The sequence below is a fragment of the Malurus melanocephalus genome, unplaced genomic scaffold (assembly GCF_030028575.1).
Source record: "Malurus melanocephalus ecotype Western Australia unplaced genomic scaffold, MMel_1.1 scaffold_474, whole genome shotgun sequence".
NCBI classification, from domain to species: domain Eukaryota; kingdom Metazoa; phylum Chordata; class Aves; order Passeriformes; family Maluridae; genus Malurus; species Malurus melanocephalus.
Genome location: NW_026623706.1, coordinates 128,390 through 151,788, shown reverse-complemented (window position 1 = coordinate 151,788; position 23,399 = coordinate 128,390). Strand labels below are relative to the sequence as shown.

The 23,399-nt window shown below is 46.7% G+C and overlaps 3 protein-coding genes across 10 annotated transcripts; all 3 read right to left on the bottom strand.

Moving 5' to 3' along the window:
- Nucleotides 1-260: 260 nt before the first annotated feature.
- On the bottom strand, nt 261-2,092 carry DNLZ (DNL-type zinc finger). The gene is made up of 4 exons (XM_057380846.1): nt 1,888-2,092; nt 1,625-1,752; nt 1,049-1,188; nt 261-468 (listed from the first exon to the last, which is right to left on the bottom strand). Exons 1-4 carry the CDS (start codon nt 2,090-2,092, stop codon nt 297-299), a joined length of 645 nt encoding a protein of 214 aa, XP_057236829.1. The 3' UTR covers nt 261-296.
- Nucleotides 2,093-2,166: 74 nt separating this feature from the next.
- CARD9 (caspase recruitment domain family member 9) lies at nt 2,167-10,681 on the bottom strand. 5 transcript variants are annotated; one of them, XM_057380843.1, is made up of 14 exons: nt 10,617-10,679; nt 8,431-8,585; nt 7,907-8,129; nt 7,452-7,589; nt 6,814-7,139; nt 6,199-6,378; nt 5,879-6,028; nt 5,520-5,645; nt 5,222-5,413; nt 4,625-4,666; nt 3,975-4,017; nt 3,267-3,337; nt 2,676-2,764; nt 2,167-2,489 (listed from the first exon to the last, which is right to left on the bottom strand). In XM_057380843.1, the coding sequence occupies exons 3-14, from the start codon at nt 8,088-8,090 to the stop codon at nt 2,393-2,395; spliced, it is 1,638 nt and encodes a 545-aa protein (XP_057236826.1). In that variant the 5' UTR covers nt 8,091-8,129; nt 8,431-8,585; nt 10,617-10,679; the 3' UTR covers nt 2,167-2,392. The 5 variants fall into 5 exon arrangements, with proteins under 5 accessions (XP_057236826.1, XP_057236827.1, XP_057236828.1 ...); XM_057380844.1 differs by having other exon boundaries at nt 2,168-2,489; nt 2,688-2,764; nt 5,520-5,648; XM_057380845.1 differs by having other exon boundaries at nt 2,168-2,489; nt 2,688-2,764.
- Nucleotides 10,682-10,713: 32 nt separating this feature from the next.
- On the bottom strand, nt 10,714-23,334 carry SNAPC4 (small nuclear RNA activating complex polypeptide 4). 4 transcript variants are annotated; one of them, XM_057380836.1, is made up of 23 exons: nt 23,143-23,334; nt 22,437-22,486; nt 21,920-22,084; nt 21,416-21,541; nt 20,821-20,899; nt 20,294-20,375; nt 19,868-19,972; nt 19,301-19,373; nt 18,871-19,035; nt 18,504-18,651; nt 18,095-18,201; nt 17,735-17,829; nt 17,495-17,589; nt 17,132-17,217; nt 16,273-16,671; nt 15,805-15,894; nt 15,349-15,577; nt 15,192-15,262; nt 14,766-14,864; nt 14,501-14,528; nt 12,022-14,069; nt 11,413-11,546; nt 10,714-10,778 (listed from the first exon to the last, which is right to left on the bottom strand). In XM_057380836.1, the coding sequence occupies exons 1-22, from the start codon at nt 23,306-23,308 to the stop codon at nt 11,424-11,426; spliced, it is 4,629 nt and encodes a 1,542-aa protein (XP_057236819.1). In that variant the 5' UTR covers nt 23,309-23,334; the 3' UTR covers nt 10,714-10,778; nt 11,413-11,423. The 4 variants fall into 4 exon arrangements, with proteins under 4 accessions (XP_057236819.1, XP_057236821.1, XP_057236820.1 ...); XM_057380838.1 differs by having other exon boundaries at nt 16,273-16,668; XM_057380837.1 differs by having other exon boundaries at nt 22,437-22,483.
- Between the last annotated feature and the right edge of the window lie 65 nt (nt 23,335-23,399).

Here is a 23,399-nt window from a genome sequence, read left to right as displayed (position 1 = left end):
CTGTCTGCCTTCTCAGCAGGGAACAAAGCCAGGCACTGGACACTGCTGGGGCACCAAATACACCTACACCATCTCTAAAGACATCAGCAGGATCAAAGGCAAAATACACAAGGCAAAGACACGTAACAGAGAAAACTCAACCTGAATTTATTTTAAACACAAACAGTTGAAATCAGGGAATGAAGGGGAACAGTCTATTGCCACAAGCAGAATGACCCAAATCCCATGTGCGAGGTGTGTCCCACAGGCCACAGTCCCTTGTGTCAGGTGTGTCACACAGGCCACAGTCCCTTGTGTCAGCTGTGTCCCTTGCTGCCAGGCTCTGGGGGTTTTTCCCCACCATCCCCTTCTGCCAGCTGACCTTGGGGCCCAGGCTCTGCCGAGCTTTCCAGCAGCAGTTCCAGGGCTTCCTCACCAGCCACACGTCTCACCTTCTCCCCCTTGGCTGCCAGGATCTCCTCRATATTCCTGGACAGTGATTTAGAACCAACAGTGACACCACAGCAAAGGCCCAACACAGTCATGCACAAGATCACTCTGCCCTCAAGACTGACACTGAGCAGTGAATGACAGGAGCATCACCATAAAAACCACCCAAATTCACCACAGAAAACCACCCAAACCTTCTGGGACTGTTTTCATCCACTAGGATCAATAATTTAGCAATTACAGCTAAAGAGAAGCTTTTAAAGGTAACAGGGGAAGTTAGAAATCAGTGTAATTCCACAGCAAGTCAACCTACATGCTTGAAACACTTATCCAAGAAAACCCAGCAGTGATTTGATAAAGCCTGAGATCACCTGCTGGCACCACTAAGAATACCTGTGTATCCCACAGCTTCTGCTGCAGCACCACACTAATTTATTTGGATCCTAAACAGTGACAGTCAATTTACAGTGACTGAAAACTAAGTTTACATTTGAACTGGACGCAACTTTTGTTTTCTCTTTGAGCCACATTTTAAAAGAATCAGAGAAATAAGGTAYCAATCAGCTCAGGAAAATGCACCCAGGAGCAGAGTGTGAGGAAGATWCCCTGGCACACTCACCTCTTTCCCTGCAGGTCGGAGAACCAGCCCAGGTTATCGGCGATGACATGGTGGTTCCCGCAGCCGGGACATGTCACGATCACCACCCCTCGGTGGTAGGCAATCTTAGAGATGGATTTGGCTGAGCGGGTCTGACACACCTGAAAAATAAAATGGATGTTATGAGCAGGGTAACTGCAGCTCCTGGAATTTTGAGGACAAAAAGACTTTATTTCTGCGATTGAAAACTTCTTCCCTCCCTAACTATCCCAAGGCGGGTCCATCGTGTTACGATGCTGGGAATTTAGCCCGATACACAAAGGCTGAGAGGGGTTTTGCTGTTTTCAGTGGCTCCCTAAAGAGGGGTACCCACAGAGGTTGTGGGATCTCCACCCTCAGAAATACTCACAAGAACCCGAACATCCTCCTCCAACACAGAGGTTGGACTAGAAACCTCCAGAGGACTCTTCCACTCCGAATTAGTTCCAGCAAGTTTAAAACTGAGAAAACCGCTACACCTGGACCCCCGCTGCCCCAGTCAGGGGTTTCTCTGCAGCCAGCGCCGGTGCCCTCAGAGTCCCCCGACCCCACGCTCACCTTGCAGGTGTACACCAGGCGATAATGTGTGGCCGGCGGTGGCCCCGGGGCGGTGCAGAGCGGGCGGATAGCACTCCAGAGAGGCCCCGGAGCGGTGCACAGCGGGCGGGCAGCGCTCCAGAGCGGCCCTGGAACGCTGCGGGGCGGGCGGATAGCACTCCAGAGCGGCCCCGGAGCGGTGCAGAGCGGGCGGGCCGGGCTCCACAGCGGCCCTGGAACGGTGCAGGGCGGGCGGGCCGGGCTCCAGAGCGGGCGGGCAGCACCCCAGAGAGGCCCCGGAGCGGTGCAGACCGAACCCCTCAGGCCGAACGGGGGGCRCTGGGGCCGCCATGGCAGCGGCTCCCTCAGCAGCGCCCTCAGCATCGCACAGCGCATGCGCACGGGGCGGGCCCTGAGGCGGTCGCCGCCATGTTGGGCACTGGCAGCGGCCATGTTGGTGTCGGGCACCGCCCGGGCCCCGCCTTTCATTAACCGTTCGTTACTCAGCGCGGCCCTGCCTCACACGCAGATATTTAAACCTGTTTATTGACTGAGAGGACCTCAGAGCTAAATAGTGTCACTATAGAACTTTTCATAAGTGCTTGTTGGTTTTAAAATCTAAACAGTCCACTGAGAGTGAAATTGAGAGGCACAGCCACCGTCTACAGGCTGGTGTTTCCCTCAGAGATTGGTGAGGGTGGTTCCTTTGGTGTTGTCCCTGTCTCAGGAGCCCTCGGTGTCGATGTTGTCCCTGTCTCAGGAGCCCTCGGTGTCGGTGTTGTCCCTGTCTCAGGAGCCCTCGGTGTCGGTGTTGTCACTGCCCGAGGTGTTCTCCCAATCTGCCTCATGGTGTCGGTCCTTGGGTGCTCTTCTCATTGCTCTTTTTCTGAAAACAAGACCAGATGTGTCATTTTTAGAAAGTGTTTTCTGCAAACAAGCAGCATTTCATACTGTTAGTATGAATCACTAATCAGTCCCTGTTGTGGCTCATTTTGTGCCCTCCATGAATCAAGCTTGGGGACAGGAAAGTGGAAATACAAATCACAGATATTTCCAGGTTAGCCCTKCTTACTGCAGCCCAGACCTTCGGTAACGCTCAAAGCAGTCCTTCATCCTCCTCCTCTCCTTTTCTGCCAGTTCCTCGTTGGCCAAGCCACAATCCTTGAAATGGAAGAAAAAAAAAAAACCCAAATATTAATTTATTCCTCATYAGATCAGAGTTGACACTAAATTGCTTCCTGTATCTGCAGAGTCAAGTACAGCGGGTTCTTTACTGTGTGTGCAGGATGGTAATACTTCCTTTTCACARAGTTTTACTACTTTTATTCCCTCACATCTGTAAATTTGGGATTCTCTTTTCTGCACCAACAGTAATTCTGCAGACAATTAAATTGGAAAACATCCCCATGCAGAGATGAAGAGCAGGACGTAATTAGAAGTTTTTATGTACAGTTGGAGAAATGTCCACTGTAAATGTTTCTGCTGCTCAGAGTTCACCCTTTTTGGAAGGTGGGTTCTGCACTAAGTGCTTCCAGGAGAAGCAGGAAAAAAAAAACCAGGAGCTGCTGATACGTTTCTCCAAGCTGGTAAATTYATCATTAATGAGAACATTAAAGATCACAATCCCCAGTCAAAGTAAAACAGAGCCCACAAAGATTCTTACACTTGGTGATTTTGGGTGCAGATTGGTCACTTGAGGGCTGAGCTCCTGGTTTGGTCTTTGCAGGCAATCTTCTGAAAGATGGAAAAAAAAAAATCACAACTTTAGTCAGAGTTGCCATTGCAAAGTAACTTCTCCCTCCAGCAGTTCTTCCAACAGAACAGCCGTGGTGTAACTGCACTGAGTCCACAGCAGAACKGAAACCAAGCCCAAAGCACTCAGAACTGGGTCCTGTGATCAATCACAAGTCACTTCTCATTTCAGTTGAGCCCTGAATTTTGCCCAGGATGATGCAATTCCTCACTACAGTCAGAAAGAGACAGAGTTTTCCAATTTCTACTTAAGCAGGGGCAAAACAAACCTTTGCTAAGCAGCATCTCTGCTCAGTGCATTAAAAATTATATTCATGTCAGAGGCCACCATGAGAACCGTGTTAAATTTTATTTTAACCATAATTTGTCCCCACTCCCTAAATTGTGCATATCATGGCACTTCACAGCAAACCATATTTTGGTGAAACTTCTCCTGTAGTGACCAGGTGTCATGATACATATTTTTGAAGCAAGCAAGGTAGAATGGTAGGAGCAGTGTCATTCAGTTTTTGTGAAAAAGCTCCCATCTCGATGAATAAAAAAATCATTTAGATTTTCCAGGAGAGCAAAACAGAATGGACCATCCTCTCCAGAACTMTACACAGTGTTTTCCTCTTACTTTTAGCTGTCTGTGTGTCTTCATCCTGGATGTGAAGAGTAAGCTGTGGGACAGAAACAGAGCAAGAACATCAGAACTGCCCCTAAGGCTGTAGGGACAAATAAAGGAACATAAAAAAATAAAGGAACATAAAACCCAGGACATGCTCGAACCAATCTCTCCCAGTGGCTGCCAGAAAAGAGCAGACTGAGCCAGGAGTTACAGATTTACTCATGGATTTATCCTCCATGAATAGATCCAAATTCCTTTGGCCTCATTTATACTTTTGGCCTCCAGACAATGTGACAATCACTCCCACACTGAAGTTATGAACTAAGAGAAACTCTTCATTATAGATGGCCCCAGGGTAAGATTTATTTTTGCCTGTTCTCACACAAGAGAGACAATCAAAAGCAACTCAAAATAATTTAATCCCCTTGATTTGCTTAGACTCAACAAATCTTGCTGACTAATGCCATAACCATGTCCTACACTTAGAACATCAGGACACAGTGAGATTCTGTCACTATTTCGCTGCCTCTGTACTTTTTGATGTCACTGAAATGAGCCTGAGACACAAGAAATTGCTGATATTTGGGGAACTGAGCAGAGATGAAGAACATGAAACCATCCCAGAGGAAACTGAGAGGTAAACCAGGCACTCTACTCACTTCCTGGGAATCTCTGGAGGAGGTGTCATCCAGGTCAGAGGTCTGAAACAAAACCAATATAGATTAATCATTCCTCATGAGCAAGGAAATGACAGCAAGGAAACATACAGGAGACTGAGAGCTCCAGAAAACACAGAAATATGGACTTCTTGGCCACTATAGTCTTCTCTGACCACTTGAAGGAAGAACACAAGATGCCATATTAATGAAAAGCCCCTGATTATCTAATTTAGTTCTAGAAAATTTAGTTCCCCATTTCATCCAAAYAGCTCATACCCAGTGTCTAAATAGAGTCACTCTTTGGTGTTGAGGAACTCATCACCTTTGGAAATGCTCCAAACACAAACACAGGTGGCCTTAGCTTGCATCTGTCCAGTTTTTCCATGSCTGGGWCCAGGGTGAGGTCATAGAAACCATYCCYTYTTYCATTTTCTACTCAGTATTTGCATGGCAATGGATTTAATGAACTCTGATGGTCACTCAGGCAGGCGCTCACTGCCTGCTGAGCTGGAMCTGCTCAGGTGCAAAGTCCTGGCAACAGCCACACACTGAGCCCATCCTCAGCTCCCCAATCCCAGCACACAATGACCATCATACCGGTGTGGGCAGCTCCAGTTGCAGCCTTTTCAGCTTGGCCTCGGTGGCCAGGAGCTGGCTCTCCTTCTGGAAGAGCTGCAGTTGCATCTCGTCACAYCTCTCCCCCAGCTCCCGGATCTGCTTGCGATAAGCGTCCCTCTCCACCAGGTTCTTGGAATAYTGCATGTGGAACTGCTCCCGGGTCAGCAGAGCCTGTGCAAAGGGACAACACGTGGTGCTCACACAGCAGCACAGGGAGGGTCACTTTGCTGCCCACAAGCAGCAAAGCAGTGATAAAAAAGGAGGAATGTTTTATCACCTGATCTCTTTCCGAAGCCACTTCCTCCATCTGCTGCAGAACAGCTTCAATCCGTTTTTTGTACATCTGGGAGTCCTTCCTCAGAGATGTGCACTGTAGCTCCAGCATCTCTTTTTCCTCTTCAAACTGCTGAGACAAGGTCAAAAGCACCTGCTTGTGGGCAGAGCCTGAGCCAGACTGTCCCTACTACTGCTCTGTGACACAGATTGCTCCAGCCAGGGCTCTGTGAGGGTGTCTGAGCTGTCACCTGGCACACACAGAGAGCAGCAGGGATTGCTGCTGAGCAGCTGCTCTGCTCCACAGGCAGGTGCTTCACCTGCCTGTCTTATGCATGGATCTCAGCAGGAACCTGCACCTACTTTGTCTTGGAGCACCTTGGCTCGGCGCAGCTCCTTGCGCAGGCTGTAAATGGTGTTCACCAGCTCCCGCCGTTCCTCCAGGATCTGGCTGCAGTCATTCTCCAGAGTCTCCTTGGAGAGGCTCTTCTCCAAATTCTGCTCCCTGGCAACCTGCAGGACAAAGGAAGAAGTGAGACATGGCTATCATCCAGCTCCATATCAGTCCTGTCCCCACACTGCTCTATTTGACTTGGTACAAGGCCACAGCTGAGCTCCAATCTTTCCTGTAGCTGCCTTGCTACAAATAATCCCTCCAGTCCATACTCAACCACTCCACCAACCTGGAGAGTGTTTTCCAGCTCCTGGTTCTTGGCCAAGAGCAGCTCCTTCTCCTGCTGGATCTCCCACACCACCTCGTGGCTGGGGCGCTGCTCTATGGCATGTTTCAGCTTCATCGTGTGCTTCCTCTCCAGCTTGCAGTCATCCTCAGCCTTCATGAGGCTGTGCTTCAGCTGATCGATCTACGAGAAGGTTCAGAGCTCAGCAGCAGCAAGGAGAAAGCTCTGGCCTGCAAAAGCAGTCGTCACCCTGTTTCCCAGACAAACACAAGGCAAGTTTCTCCCCAGCTCTGTTTTCCTCAGGAAGTATTGTGCTCGGGGGACCAGAGTCCTGCCTTTGTGCTAAAAGATGTATGTGCTAAAAGATACATGTGCTAAAAGATACATGTGCTGCCTTTGTGAGAGCAGCCTTGAGGGTAAGACTGGTCATTATTCACAGCACAACTTGTAAACCATGGGCCTACAGGGCTAGGGAGAGCGAAGACATGTGCTAGAGAGGATGCTCAGTGCTTCATGCTGCACTGGTCCAGCCCACCCAGGGCAAAGACAAGCCAGGTGCTCAGCCCAGCCTTCCAGAAGTCAGGTAAGAAGGGGRAAGCTGGAGAAACCATGACTGACCTGTAGCAGCAGGTCCCTGTTCTTCATGAGGGCTGCACTCTTCTCCTCGCTCTGCTTGGCGTAGCTCAGGGCCAGGCTGTAGTTCTCGTCCTTGCACTTGCGCAGCTCCTTGCTCAGGCTGTCCCTCTCCTCCTTCATCCTCTGGGCGCGCTCCTGGTGCTTGCGGAGCAGGCTGTCCCTGACCCACATCTCCCTGATGGTGTCCTCCTTGGAGTGCAGCCACACCGTCAGCTCCTGCGCCTTGCGCCGCTCCTCCTGCACCGCGCTCTGCAGCTTCATGATCTCGTTCATCAGCACGTGGCTCAGGCCAGACTCCCCAGCCGTGTCTGTTTGGAGGGCAGGGGTCACTCACTGCTGCCCTGGCTGCTACACACAGAGCTCAGCTTCCCCTCCACATCACTACAGCCAGCCCTAAAGATGTGTGATCAAGTTATTCCCACTGTTCCTCKCTGCTCTGTGTTTTCCTGCACACAGTGTCACTGACACAACAGGCAGAAGGAAGAATTCATCCTCCTGCTTCTTCCTGCCCCTCCCCAGTGTAGCAGAGTTGTCCTTCCCTTCCAAAGCACACAGGGAGTGCTCCTGACTCTGCACAGCAGCACCAAAGGGAGAGCTGCTGTTGAGAACACAAACATTACCTATAATCATAGAGAAAACCCTGCTGGGTTCTTTGCCAGTTATTTTCCTGTACAGCTGTGGATAATAAAGCTCGAGACTCTCCATAAACGCCTCAAAGCCCTTGTGTCCCGTTCGCTGAAGAATGTCCAGGAGAACACCTGAAATCACAGCAACAGGATATTCTATTCAGTTACTTCTCTTGACCTATTTGTAACACAACAAAAAATGACTTCACTTTCTCCACATACAAAAACTCCTGGGATCCAATCACAGAATCAATAAGGTTGGAAAAGACCTCTAGGATCACTGAGTCCATCCTATGACCAAACACTACCTTGTCAACCACACCATGGCATCAAGTGCCACGTCCAGGCTTTCCTTAAACATCTCCAGGAATCCTTCCAATGTCTAACTCCCCAGACAATCCCAAACCAATGGCCCAGAAACTRCACAGAAATATTTTCAGAGCTCCCACCTGCCTTCCGCTTGCGCATGACCAGGCTGGGGTCATTGAGAACCTGCTCCTCATCGTCAGGGCTGAGCACTTTGCACTGGCGCAGGTACGGGGTGATCCGGGAAGGGTCAATCACAGAGATCAGCTTCACACGGAAGTTCTCCAGGTTATTCCAACAGATCTCATCATTATCCTCTTCCAACATGTCAGCAGTGAGGGGAATCAGTGAGTAGWGTGGTCCTGTCTGGAAAGAAACCACCAGGAAACAAACAAGCAGACCCTGAGCCTCCTGGAGCAGTGTGGCAGGGGTGGGGAAACCAAGGATGGTCACAGACTGAGAATGCAGAAATGTCCTCATTAGCTGATGYCTCTGCTTTATGAGCAATTCACTCTTCCTTCTCCACCTCCCAGCATTTGAGATGCCTGAGTTCTGTCTGACCACACAGACACCAAATCTTTCACCCACAAGACACACTTCACCTCAGACCTGCAAAATAAACTTTTTTCCCTTTTCATATCAGCCATTCTGTATCACATGGACCAACCTGTGCAGTCACAAAAGCCTCCTGGACTCTGCTCCTGTGTCCTGGCTCTGAGAAAACTTGTCTTGGGTGCAGCCTCCCTCTGTATTCTGACYAGAGAAAAGATGATTCCAGGAACAAAACTGGTTTCAGAAAAGGGGAAATTACTCAGCTATACCCTGAGATGGGAAAGGGAAGGAAAAGAGAGAGACAGATAAATAAAAAAAGGGGAAGCCAGAATGGGTGATGGGGAGGAGACAGATGGTAATGGCATCGTGAGTCAGCAGCAACACCTAGGCAGCGATTTTAGATTAATTCTGGTTTTGTTTTCTAATTTGACTCACTGAAGTACCTGCTGGGGTCCAGAAAGTTTCCTGGTGGTCAGAAAGACAAAAAAGAATGCAAGTCACAGGCCTAGATGTKTGCAGCTGATTTCAGGGGAAAAAATTAGAAAAAAAGAGGCTCTTCAAAGGCTTTCCAGCTATTATCTTTATCCAGGAAAACAGGTGGCAGCAAGAACTCGCTCTTGGTTTAGAGTTCAGCTTGAAAAGGATGATTTCTATATTGATGTCTCTAATTTTGGATGTCCTCAAGCTTCCAGCATAATTACAACTCAGTATTTTGAGGGAAAGGGAGTCGAGTCTTGCAAAGCAGGGGACATAACCATGGCTCCCAAATGACAGGCTGTGGCCCTGGCAAAAATGAAAGGAGCAGCCCAGCAAGAGCATTGTGATGATGCTGAGCATCACCAGGAGATCTGAGCCTGCCTCCCCACCTTCCACAGCCCTGGAGCTGCAGCTGAACCCAGAACTCGCTCAGGGTGTGTTTTAAAAAGCCTGGAGAACACACAGGCTCCGATGCCATGGCAGCATGACACATGTTCCCATTAGCTTCCCACTCCACTCTTTGTTCTGCTTTCTAAGTTTATGGAGAATTTTTCTATTTATCATTAGGAGTAGGGCAGAGATGTTCAGAGATTCTTTCAGCCTGTGGTTCTTGTCATTAAATTAGCTTTACACTAAAAAAAGATGCAGTACCTGTGTTAGCTGTGCCTRTGCTGAAGGTAATTAGAGTGTCTGTTAATTGACCAATTTAGCCTAAGGAGGTTTTGTTCTAGTGACAAATCAATTTAATCCTGAAAAAGGACAAAGACTGCTGCTGCTCATACAGTTTTTCCTCAAATAACAAGAGCATCTTCTGAGCAGCACTTGCAAAGGCCAACAGTCATTTAGAGCACAGCTCACCTTTCCCACCAGTGCCTCACTGTAACAGCCTCTGCACAGCACCACAACTGGGCAGCAGCTCCTGCCACAGCTGAATTTCCTGGGAAAATGAAATCTACTCTGACTTATGGAAAAGAGAGTACACTGCAAGAGGAAAGCCATTCCACAATCATTCCTATTGCTCCACAATGTCCTGACACCAATTCATAGTGACACTGGCACCCAGTGACCCCCTGCCCCCAGCTCTGCAGAGCCCTCCAGGAAAAGCTGGAACTCACAACTCCCCACTGCACTCAGGGGAAGTTTAGTCAGTGCAGTGGAACSAAGCTTTCACAGCACTTTCCCTCTAGACTTTATCAGCTTTGCCTCAGCTAACCTTGCACCTCTCTGCGAGACAGAAATTGCTGGGTTATAAATGAAGAAACAAGTTTTTTTAAAAGTGATTTGTGATGTCTGTACAGGGCAGGCTGTGGAAGAATCAAGAAAGAATCCTAATTCAATCCTGCASTTTTAGGCACATGAATATTCATTCCCCACATTCTCCCTGGTTTTCATGCAGCCTGCAAACTTCGTTTTTCTCATTAGCAATCACATTCATACACACATTATTAAAAGCACTATTTACCATGAAAAAAAACCCACACAGAATACATCAGTAATTTTTAAGTGAGAAAAATAAAACATCTGTATTTCAACAAATACTTAAGACTCATTTTGGTACAAAATTATTCTGCTGCTTATTCCACAGTATTCAGTCAGTTACCAAGCAAAGCCACTGTCACAGCACTAAATCCTACCCAATTAAAAACATATTCTGAACATGGATAAACATTCACATAAATAAGGGCTAGCACAGGAAGGAAATAAATAACCACCATTGCTTGTTTCCCCACATTTCCAGCAATATTCCCCCTAGCACCTAGGGAAGATGTGAGCTTGAAAGAGAACTCAGAAATTTCCCTCCAGCCAGTTTCCTTCATTTAGCACCTTGTTTATAGATGCAGATTTTGTTGAGGGATGGGAAAATCAATCCAGCGTTTTCCTCTTCCCMAGGTCCATCCAGTCAGCACATTGGAAGTGATAAAAGTGAACAGTGCAAAGATTATCTCCTCCTGCCACKCAGGAAGGCAGAACTCATTCCTGTGACCTCTGTAACAAAACACAAACAGCTCCTATCAGTCACAACATTTTTACAAGGAAGTTGCCCTTTTGGTGTTTCTAAAATGAATTTTCAAGGGAAAGAAAAAAACAAACCCACCACTCTCATCTGACAACCATGTGAATCAAATACTGTTCATGTTTATTCCATCCAGGGCACCAAAAACCTCAATAGATATTAAGATACCACCCATTTGTACCCTACAGAGACTGGCCTGTTGGAACTGTAGAGAAATGAAGTCAAATAGGGAAATAAACACCAAACCTGACAAAGATGTTCAAARATCAAGTATTAAAGAAAAGCTCCACTGTCAAGCCTGTAGAGTGCTACCAACTAGGTGCATASTAAGTAGGCAAGGCATGAACTAAAAGGATGCCAAATGTTTGAATTTCATGAGTTTTATATAAAATTTCATTATAGAGACATYAACTTTCCCTCTCCCCAAAATATTATCAGCCTTAGGCTGTGATTGATGGTGACTGTAGAACTCTGTGTCCTCAGGGAACAAGAGCAGAGATCATTTCAGTCCTTTCCCGRGGTCATGATTCATTGTCTGAGCTGAACCACAGACAAATGTGGTTCAGCTTCTCAGCAAGAAGTACAAACCRCTGAGCAGCTACTAACACATTTCCTGCTCATATCCTCCTCCTCCTCTTCCTGAAGCGGGCACTTCTCCTGATTTCAGGAGCTCTGGCATCAGCCACATCAGTGCAGGAGTCCAAGGCAGACTGAGCAGTGCTCTCTTCAGCCCTCATGCCCTGCAACAGAAGCAGAGAGATGATCAGCACCATGAGAATTGCCAGTACTCCCTTCAGCCATCTTTTAATTTTAGGGGCTCAGTCAGATTTCCAAAACAATCTTACATTTACCTTTGAAATGAGGCATGAGACAACATTCTTTTACCAATGTCACAGAAAGCACAAAACATCAGAGTTTTCAGAGTGAGAACAAAGGCTTGATTTCAAAAATGCAAGAGTCGGTGCAGCAGATTAGAAACARAAAGGGGAAGGGAGCTTTGATATCCATTCCTGGGAACTGTCATGGAAGGTTTAGGGTGCTACATAAACCATGGGCTTTCACCCTCCCAGCTGAGCTGCAGAGCTTTTCCTTTTATCAGCTATAAAACTACAGTCATTTAAAAGGACCAAACTTCTGCAATACTTAAGAACAGTGGGGGTTTCCCCCTGGATTTCACTGCAGTATTTATCTGGGCCCCTGGCACCTCTGTTTTACCTGATTTAGTAAATCAGCATCTTTGTTTCCAGGCTCATCCCCAACTCTCCAATCCTCCCGTACTCGTGTTAATTCATTCCCACAACTCTCTTCCTCAGACACTTCTTTCTCACTCTGCCACTCCTCGTCATCACTCTCCTCATGTTGCTTCCTGCTGGCTGACAGAGTTGTTGTCACTTTGGGAGGAGGCAGAGTTGCCAGGACAGCTGGGAGRGTGAAGGCTGCCAGGAATCTGGCTTTCAGCAGGAGGTAAGCAGGGTTATCACCCAGTTTCTGCTGCACCAGTTCTCCAATAGCATGGAAAACATCCCCAGTGCCCCCATCCCCGCTGGTCTCAGAGGGCAGGAGAGAGGCTGCTCGCTCTTCCAGAGCTGCTTTCTGCACAAGGAGCTTCGAGAGGGTTTTTATGTTGCAGAGAAAAGGTGGCAAATAAGGCAGCCTGGTTTGCAGGGATGGCACCTGGACCCCTCGTTTGCCACTCAGCCACTCCTTCACCAGCCCCTCGTCTTCCAGGGAGATCAGGCTGAAGTCAAGGAGATTCTTCTCTGCACTGGAAGTGCTTGGCTGGGGGGGGACATCAGCACTCGGTGGTTTGGAGGCAATGGGTCKGTTCTTCAGTGCCTGGGCACCAGAGCAATCCGAGCTCCCTGGGGCATTGCTGTGAGGAGCTGCAGCTCCTGGCTGGGGCACAACCCCTTTCCTGATGCTGTCRGGATTGGAGGATGATCCGTTTGTTGTGATGGAGTCGCTGCTCTTTCCTGAGCTGGTGAGGCTGGGCACAGGCTGGCAATCAGAGCCCTGGGGGCTGGCAGGGAGCTGTGTTTGGGGCAGCACCACRGCACACAGGGCTGGGCTGGCAGCTGGAGCTGCAGAGGAGTCCGAAGCCGTGGAGGAGCCCTCTGAACATGCAGGGGGTGCAGCAGAAATGGTGGATGTGGTGCATCCAGGACTCGCTGAGCTCACAGGTAAAGGAGYTGTGGACTGGTCATCCTTTCCCAAAGGAACTCCTGCCACCTGGGAACTTGGCCCTTTTGTCTCTGCACTGCTGGGGTGAGGTGGATTTGCTCCAGCTGGCACTGSAGTCCCTCCCAAAGTGGAGACATTGCCACTGGAGGTCACAGCTGTCTGACACTGACTGCTCCCAGCAGCAGCTGGAATTGCCTGGGGAACACCCACCACAGCCTGCACAGCACTGGGGAGCAGAGCTTGTGGGGTTACAACCCACGTGAAGGGCAGGATGCTGTTGGGAATGACAGGAGAGCCAGCCTGTGGAGTGACAAGAGCAGGCAGCAGGCTGACTGGCCTCTGCTGTGGCCCATTACTCTTCAGCTCACAGGTGACTGGTGTGGAAAGGGACAATTTCTTGGTGCCAGAATCCAGGCCAAGAGGCACCACTGTGATCTGGTGTGGCACAAAAGCCTGGTTGGGCAACACTACTGAAGATGAGCTACTGGAAACGACCTGACCACTGCACCCTCCCTGCTCTGGGGCCTTCTCTGCTGCAGCTGCMTTCATGCCTGGAAAAACCCCTCCTTCAGGGCTGCTTTCCAAAGCCTGCTCTTTTACTTCCTTCTTGGACTGCAGATCTGTGCCCTGAGAGCAACCAGGGCTTTCCCTGGTTTCTGGCACTGCTGAGGAATGGTTTTCAGGCACGAGAGCAGGAGCAGAACCTGCAGCAGAAGTCCTTGGTGCCACTGGAGCMCCCTGTACTTGGCTGTCAGTGCCAGCAGCTGCTGCAGGCTTGCTCCCTGCTTGTGCAGGGGGAATGATTTGCTGTGGTGACTGCTGGATGATCAAAGGCCCTGAAACCAGCACCTGTGGGGCAACCAGCACTGTCCTYTGCACGGCCTTCTTGGCCTGGGCCTCCCTTAAACGCTTCTCTCGCAGTAATTCCGAGACTGTTTTAGGCTTTTGCCTTTGCCCCTGGGCTGGGGCACAGCTCTCTGAGGCAGCAGCTCCCCGTGCTCTCAAGGCAGCAGCTCTCCTGACAGCACTCCTTGGAATGCCCCGCTGGGAATTCCTCTGAGAACAAGCTTGGGATGAGCTGCCTATGAAAGAGAGGAAATAAAATGACAATGAATGAGCAGTATTTCCAAAAGCTGTTTCTCAGCTATTAAGCATGAAGGAATGTGGCAAAAATTCTGTTTGAGAGAATTCTAAAACATTACAGTCCTGATTTAATCACGCCATGTCCTGACAACTGAACAAGTGGAAAGTGCCCCCAGAAATCAGAGATGAGCCAGGAATACACCTTAACACCACACTGAACTGCTCCAGTGCCACTGGTCCCCCAGCCCTCCTGTGTTTTTTCCWGTCCTTACCAAAGGGAGCAAATTTAAAGATCCAAGAGCTAGCAAAAATGAGCATGACAATGCAGGTTTGTCCCAAAAGCTCTCCTTCAGTTAAACTTATTAATGGAACAGTGATGAATTATGTGAAAGTTCTTGCACATCACAAAAATAAATGTTCTGGTAGGTACCTGAAGAAGTCTCTGTATTTTGGGAAGCCTGTAAAAAAAATTGTATTAAATTATACTTCTGATAAATCTAAAGATGATTAAAATAGCACAGACATGAATCAAACCCACATCTGCCACCATTCTCAACAAATGGCCATACAGCCAACATTTTATTCTGCCTCTGAACCAAAACAAACTGCTGTCATACATATGAACTGTGTGGCAACACAATCAAAGAGTTCATTTTAGTCGAGACTTCAGTGGGAAAAGCTTAAAAACACAATACCTGCTGAGGACTCTTTGCATTAGCCTTAAGCAGCTCTAACTGCCTCATCTTCCTCTCTTTAATGATCTTCATACAGCCCTTGGTATCAATCTGGAAGAGCTRCAAGGTGAGAGCTTCATTAACATTTGATGGAAGACAAAAATGTTTGGGTGGGATCAGTTACCAAACAAGATGGATGGGATATCTGCACATATCTGCAAGATTCTGGGGACATTTTTACACTTACAAAAAAAGCCCTGGCAGGATTAGATTTTGGATGCAGGGTTTATTWAAGAAACATCATATACAAGACATGAGGGCAGATTAATCCAGTAATTAGATTATTCAAGAAACAAWGATAAACCATTTATTTAAGCCTCAAATACAGAAAAATAAAGACTCCCACTGTTTGAAAGTAGGTAATGCTATTAAGACAGCCAAATTTACCTGAATGAGCAGTGTGAACAGGGGAGTGCTCGTCAGACTGACTGACTTAACCTTCTCTCGAATAGCACCAGCTAGAAAGAAACCCAACAGCACAATCAGCTGGGAATTCACTCAGATGACAAAAAGTAGGGACAAAAGTAGGATGGGTCCCCAGTACCTTTTGTGTGGTGAAAAGCCATCCTCCCAGCCTGCAGGGTGATGGGCAGCAGCACATTGCCCACCCAAGGGGTCACTGCCATCAGCAGCTTTCTGTCCAGGCTSAGCCTCCTCCACCGCTCCCTCTCCTGGCAATGAGCTCTCCCCGGCAGCTCCTGTTGGACATCCTGGCCAACAGCTCCACCGACTCCAGGGGGKTTGGCTAAAAGGCTGGCAGGAGGTTTTAGCATCTTTAATTGCCGTGCATGAAAAAATACACAATTAAGAGTTCCCATTAGGAAGGTTCTGCCATTAGTCCCAGGATAAACTATTAATGGGGCARTTAGGGCAAAAAACTGTGAGCTTTTCCTTTTGGGACTACAGTGCAAGACCTATGATTATATAAAAAGACTTCCTACTAAAAACAGTCTGGTAATTCTCATGTCACAAGAGCAGACAAGACACAAGAGGCACTCACAAGTCTCCTCTGGAAGCTCGTGTTATTCCTCAGTATTGTTCTCACATCCTCCAGGCTAACCCGCAACACTTGTTTTCCACACTGGGAAGCCTAAAGATGGAAGCACACAAGAAAAGACAAAAGGGAATGTAACCCACAGAAAATTACTAGGACTGGATATGCACAGAAAGTACAAGAATTCTCAATATTCCTGCTGTTGAAAAGTATCTTATTAAATTAAATCAGCCCTTTACTTTTAGACTTTGTGCATTATCACAACACCAAATGCCTATTTCATAAAAGCTTTTGTGTGAGGAATCTACCAAAACCCAAAAATCAGAATTTACTGGGTAATGATCTTCACATTTTTTTGACTTAACATTACAAGGGAAAGAAGAGCAAGATGTTACCTGCTCATCACCTCCTCCCCTTACTGCAGCAGCTGCACTTSCCTTCTAACTGCTGCTCCAATCTCCCATCCCAGCTCACCTTAGCCATCACTTCTGCTGGATCCTTCACCACCGTGTCTGTGGAATGGGGCTGTGCAATGCCCCTCAGCAGGGTGTTCAGCTCAGATGATTGATCAGCAGCTCCATTTCCATCACAGGCTGCACTTGGAATATCACTGCAGCTGGTTCCTGCACCAGCCCTCGAAGCAGAGAGGGTTTGGATTTGGTATCTCCCTTTGGCTGCCTCCTGCCTGTCTGTCCCTGTTGGAACCCACAAGTCAATGCTGGGGACTGCACACTCCTCCTGGCTTGTGGTGCTTGCCACCTCCTCCTCCTCTGAGCTGTCTGCCAAGTCCAGCTCCACRTCCTCGCTGCTGCTCTCTGAAGGGCTGGAGCTCTCCTCATCGTAGCGCCGTTTGGCTGCCCCAGATGTTTTCTTCTTGGTCAAAACAAGCAGAGAGAAGTTTTAGTCAGTGCTCATCCCCGGCCTGCAGTTCTCTCAAATCAGTACGTTTTCGTTACCAAAGGAAACAAGGTTTTGGAAGCAAGACCATCTTCAACATCATCTTAAGCAACCAGAATTTCTCRAGTGCCTGGGAGCAAAACTGGAAGCTCATAAGGTACAGACAAGAAAACCTACACATATCCCATCCTTACAGGCACTTCAAGGCAGTAAAGAATTCTGGATAATATACAAATATATACCAAATTAACTCAAGCCCTTCAGAACAAAGGCTGCTTTACACATGAAAAAATTAAACCATGAACACCCACAATAAAAATCTTGATCATGTGAAATCARTATCAAATTTTTTATTGATTTCACAGGATTCTACTTTTAGGTTAGAGAAACTTAACTGAAGAGATGGGACTGTGACACAGCAGGATTTCCACAATACCTTAGAGCCAATCATGAGTTTCCACTTGCTCAGGCATTGGGAACCAGTCCGATGGGGCAGCTCGGAAGCAATTTTACTCCAGTGACCTGAAAAGAATGCAGAGGATGCAAAATGTTTTTATTTGTGCCACAAACTGGGCAATATGCCTTTCAGTGCAGAACATTATACACATATTATACATTTCCAGGGATAAGAGAGAGTTTCTGCATGAATGGATCTCAAACCCTTAATACCCACAACACGCAATACAAAAAAAACTGCAATAATCAGTACAAAGCAGAGCCTGCAGGGCTTACAATGAAAGAGGAGAAAACCTCAGTGACAGCTCTAAACTTCTATAAATTGAGCCACAGAAACACCTACCCAGGCCATGCTTTTCAACCAGATCAATCAGCTGCTCCTCTTCCTCCAAGCTCCACTTGCCTTTCTTTACATCCCAATGCAACGCTTTTAAGTACCTTTGAAATGAAAACATTACAGTCAGGAACATTCAATCCTGCTTGTACAAATCAGATGATTACTGCACTCCCAAGGCTGAACAAAACCAGCATTCCTAATCAGAGCTTTCCCTTTTTTAAGGGGCTGGTATCTCCCTGAACTCACCGGTCCCGGCACTGGGCATCGCTCCTGCCCGGCACCTCCGTACGGATTTTGTACCAGTCCTTCTCTCCGTATTTCTTAACTGCAGCTCTCAGCATCTGTGTGCATCACACAAAGRAAGGCTGAAATCCTCACCAGGATCAATCCTAACAGGCCTGAGACACGACAGTTGTATTTGTTTCCTGTGCAAATCTCYGCACAAAACTGTTTAGGAGTTTTTACACCTCATGATCTGTAAAATGGGCACTTTGGTCTCTTTTCACTCCTCTGTGCCACTGCTAAAGCTCAGAGATACAGCCATGCCAYACCTCAGCAATTTAACATTCCCACCCTGCAATTCCAGGCCCAGGGAATGGAGCTTACAGCATCTTCCTCTGGTGTCCAGGGTCCTTTCTTCAAGCTGGGATCCACACTCTTGGTCCAGCGGTAAATCAGCTGAGCAGAATCTCTTCCTTCCATGTAATAAGCAACTAGAAATTAAAAGGTTTATTTAACTCTGTTGTAATTATTGTTTCTTCCTTTACTTGGATGACAATTTCAAGCAATGATTGCCATAAACAGCATTTTAATCTCTCAAACAATGGTGCTCAGCCAGTTTCAGCCAGATTTCCAAGATGGATAAAGGTTCCAAGAGATATTAAGTTCTTGTTGATATAATGAAACTTCCAGATAGGTACTGCAAAGGCAGAGATCACATTCCACCAAGGAAAAGAGAATGGGAGAGTGAAGCATTCCAGGTGAATGGCAGGTTTGTCACCTGTGGGTGACTTACTTTTTTTGTACGGGATGTGGCTTCCCACTCTCATCTCTTGAACGAGCTCTAAAAGCATCTGATCTTCACCCTTGGTCCATTCTTTCCTTTTTAAATCTTTATTATAGATTTGGTACTTCTGCAAGCACTGGAAWGGTGTCCTGTTTGTCTTAATACAAGGAAAACAGAGATAATCAGGTAACTGGTTATTTTATTTACGACTACAAAGAGCAAGAAGGAAAAGCTAAAGTACTAAATCTTTTTGRTACTGTTCTTGGACACTTCTCAGAGAGCATTAATTAACAACGAATTAACATTAACATTTTTCCTAAAATGACAAAAGGCACAATGAAGCCAGAATGAACCAACTTGGCACCTCAGACCTTACCCCCAGCTCCTGGGCAATGGTCTGCCAGTCCAGATAGTTGTGTTTAGCAGCTATCTTCTTCAGCTTCTCTATTTCCTCCTCAGTCCACTCTGTTTTGTTGATGCTTGGATGCTCCCAATTTTGCCAAAACTTCCTTAGCTCTTCTGAGTTACGTTGTCCATCAAACTAAAAGAAACAACAAAAATATGCTTAACCTCATAGCTGGGATTAAGACACCTGGACAAACAGGAAAACCAGTATTTTGCATTTCAGGTATGTCTTATTGCCAAGTTTTCCAGAATTTAATTACCAAATCTAACAAGTTGAGATCACTTAAGAGTCAATTTGGAGAAATGCCAAGATGGAAATACTGTATGCAAAGCAGGTCAGGTAATTCTCAAGAGAAAGGACACGTGTCAGAAGCAGTAGAACAGCTGATCCCCCAACTCACATGGATGTTTGAAATTTTGTCCCAGTCATGCTCATCAAATCTGTTTCCTATTAAGTCACTTTCTGGGAGTTGGCTAAAGCAAAAGAGAAAGGATCATGTTAAAAGGTTAATTAAACACTTTGACCTCTTGATCCTCCTTCATCTCATTCCTCCCACCCATTCCTGACTTCCACAAGAGCTGAACACTTGGATTAGCAGGAGAAACAATTAATRCCATATCCAAATACATTGCTCTAGATTTGTTCATGTGTAAAAGCTCAAAAGCATGAAAAATTTCAGAGCTCTGCTCCTTTATTGCTAAAGTAAGAATCATTTAAAGCAGCATCTCTGTACTGACTCATCCCCAGTACTATTACAKTGCATATCAAGGCCCAAAACACAATTCTGAGTAAAGAACTGTGCAGATGAGGGAGCTGCAGAGCCTCAACAAAACTTAATTTTTACAAGCCAGTACAAATAAATATTTCTACAAATCTCCCTTACATCTAGAAGTGGAAAGAGGGAACTTTCAGAAGCTAAACTGTGAGATATTTCATTTTTCACTGAGAACTTAAAAAGACTTCTTACTTAATTGCTTCTATTTCTTGCTCCAARTCTTTGATTTGCTTTTCCAAGGTCTGTTTCTCTGTTTCAGTGTTGACTTTCTCCAGTTTCTGATTCCAATAACTCATCCTGTTCAAAGACATTTTTAGCATTACTTAATAGGATAGATGAGAATGGGGTTAGTGGCATTAGAAGATGTACAGCAGAGGCAGTTTCCCCATCAGTATCATTCCTCCCTTCAAGTTTGTTTCCACACAAAACTGCTCTCCCATGTTTTCCCATATGGCACACTCATTGCCCTATTCAATGGGAAGAAATAGATGGCTATAAAATCCCACAAACAGTTCACACAGGAACTTGCTGCAGGAAGGTGGAATCTCCACATCTACCTTCACCATTCCCATACAATATTCTCAGCTGGAGAAAAGAGGATTTTTAGGCAATACTCACTTGAGCAGCTTTGGCTGGAGCAGGCGTTGCAGGCGGTCGCTCACCACGGATTTCTGCAGCAGCGTCTTCTCTCCAGTTTTCCCTAAACCAGACAGAGGAGCAGCCAGACATCAGTGCAAACCCCCTGSCAAGAGAGACCCACTGCTTCCAGCACCCCTGGGAAGTGTCCTCCAGCTCTGCAGCAAGAGTTCCCTGCCTAAATCATCAGTGTCATGTCAGACTTGGGCAAGGCACAGCCTCTGGCTCAATTTTAGCTCAGTGAGACCCCAATAAAGAAGTCACCCTGTGACCACCTGGAGCTGCAGGTGTCCCTTGCACCACCTCAGTTTAGGACTGCTCACAGGAATTGATGAAGCAGAACAAATGCAAATGAAAAAGGAACCATTAATCATTCACTGAAAAAAAATCTAGAGCACTCCACTCCTTTTTGTATGGGGACACACAGACTCACATTATGGATACATTTTTATATGAATATATAMACTTGTTACAGCTCTTCCACAACACTGAACAGCACATGGACTTACACTTTGCTGAATGCAGTTGTTCAAAGGATTTGATGCCCTGAGCTGCCTTTTCCTTGGCATCTTCATTGGAGGGAGGGCCCTGTTGAGGATTAGAAGGGTCAGATACACTGGAGAGTCAGTGTATTGTAACAGTAACAAAATCACTCTTTCTTCTTAGAACTCCAGTGTGAACTGTTAGGAACTCCTTTTGCTAATAATCCCTTAAACACACATAAAAAAGTACTAATACTTGCCTCAGAAAATATAAAAAAAAAAAAACCAGAAAAGCTCAGAAACTGAAAAAATTCAGTTTCACACAATCAGTTTTCAAGTGTTTTAAACATCAGCATGGAATTGGTCACAGAGATGAAAACAAATGAAGTTAAGTTAAAACCAAAAAGGTTCAAGCCCCTAGTGACTGGAATTCCACTCCTCAGAACTCACAGGACTGAACAAACATTTCCAAAAGAGGGTGAGTAAAAAGTGAGAGGAAAAAGGTTTCAGGCTGAGGAGTGACATTCAGTTAGACAACTGAAATTAGAACAGTTTAAACACATTACAATGTACATCTATCACTGAAGACACATCAGGCTGGAAGCTGGTTATCTTTACTTACAATTCCAGTTATTTTATCCTTAAAGTATGGCTTCATAAAGTGACCCAAAAATACATTTGCTGCTAGGTTTCTGCCATCTCCTGCCTTTGCTGTTTTTGAACCATCAAGCTCACACATGATTTCCTTCTGCAATACAAGAATGAAATGAAGAGCATCAGTGTCTCCTTCAAATTCCTGATTTCAGAGAGCATTTTTGAGCCATCATAAAATCTCAGGCAGAGTTCAAATCTGCAGCACCAGACTGTAAAATCAGTGCTTGTGTTAAAGGCAGGATTTGGAACTTCCAGAGCTAGCACAGTGAGGATGATTAAAAATATTAATAAAATATTAATTTGCCAAAACATGATGAAATATAACATGTAAAATATCCATTTTTGGTTGTAAGAAAGCACTTAAATTTCAGTCAAATAAACCACATGAGTCCTGGGCTTGAGAGGAGGCAAAGATGGCAAATGGCAACCCAGAAAAGCACAGAAATGAACATTTCACTCCTGCTTTGCTCACCTGCTGCTCTTTGTTTTGTGCAATGAGCAGCTCCACTTCCTCAATCTTTTCCTTGATAACTTCCTGGTACACATGGTTCATCTGCAGACAGGTTTCTGGATCCTGTGGCAAGTTTTCAACATCATCATCGTCATCATCACTGCTGTCTTCTTCTCTTTCCACCTCCTTGAGGTAAACAAGGCATTTAAGGAGAAAAAAAAAGAGAGAAATAGTTGTTTTAAAAGCAGGTCTGTAAAGATCAGTTTTGTAACTCAGCATTTCCTGTGTGACCACAGCCTGTGGTGTTTGCAGGGACAGAGGGGCCTCTGTCCCTGTCCCTTGTCACATGAAAGAATCTCTGACACTGAATAACAAAGTTCTGGGCAGGAATATCCAAACTCCAGGGCTGTTTTTGATCCTTCCCGAGCACAGAACCAAGGCCATTGCCTGGATTTACCCAGAACAGGATGAAGTTTCCTTTCCTCCTGCTCCCTTCAACAGACAGATAGAAATACATGCTTAAAGAGAAAACAGTTACCATTTCAGCATGAGAATCYTCATCATCGTCATCTTCATCATCATCATCTGCTGGACAAACAAACACAAAAATGCTGATTGCAGTGGGATACACAGAAAGCTTTAAATACAAATATTTTCAATTACAACACACAGGAAAAAGTGCCACACACCTCAGACATGACCATAAGCGGGTTTGGATACTGACAACACTGTCAAGTAAAAATAGTATTGTTTTTTGTTTTTGTTTTTTTTGTTCTGGAGAAGGGAAAAAAAAGAGCAGCTCTGGATTGCTATAGGAACAATAAAGCCACATGGTGGTGTCGCACATGAGAAGTGCCCAGGTGTGCAGCCAGGTAAACATTCCAAGCCAGGAAAAACATAAACTTTGGACCAGCAGCCCCTCAGGGACACTCAGGTTTGCACTAGTGTGGTAAACAGACGTCTGATATAAATTATTCAGAGTTAAACGATCAAAACACAGGTGGGTGAAGCCTCTCCGGACAGGGATGCTCCAACTGTTACCGCTTCCTCCCTGCTTTGGAAAATGAACTTTAGGAGGCGCAGGAGGGCTGGAGGATGGTGCAGACCACACCGCAGTTTGTGAGGCCCGCGTAGGCCCCGCGATTTCACCGCTGGCGGTATTTGTTTGGCTCTTGGGTGAAAAGCGAACGTGCAAAGTGCCGGCGGCTGCCTGGGGAGAACCCCGAGCCCTCCCGAACGCGTACCAGAGCTGAGGCTGGAGTTGGACAGGTCCAGCTGGATGTCGGCCCTGCCGGGTTGCAGGCTGCGCTCCAACTCCTCGATCTCCCGGCGGATCTTCTCCCGCTCGGCATCGAGGTCCAGGCCCTGAGGGGAGCGCAGAGCCCCGGCCGGGCCCGGCCCGCGGGACATGGCGGCACCGCCGCTCCCGGGCCGCGCTCACCCCGCCCCCCCGCTCCGCCAATCGCTGCTGCGCGCCCGGGTCAGCTGACCCGCCACGTGA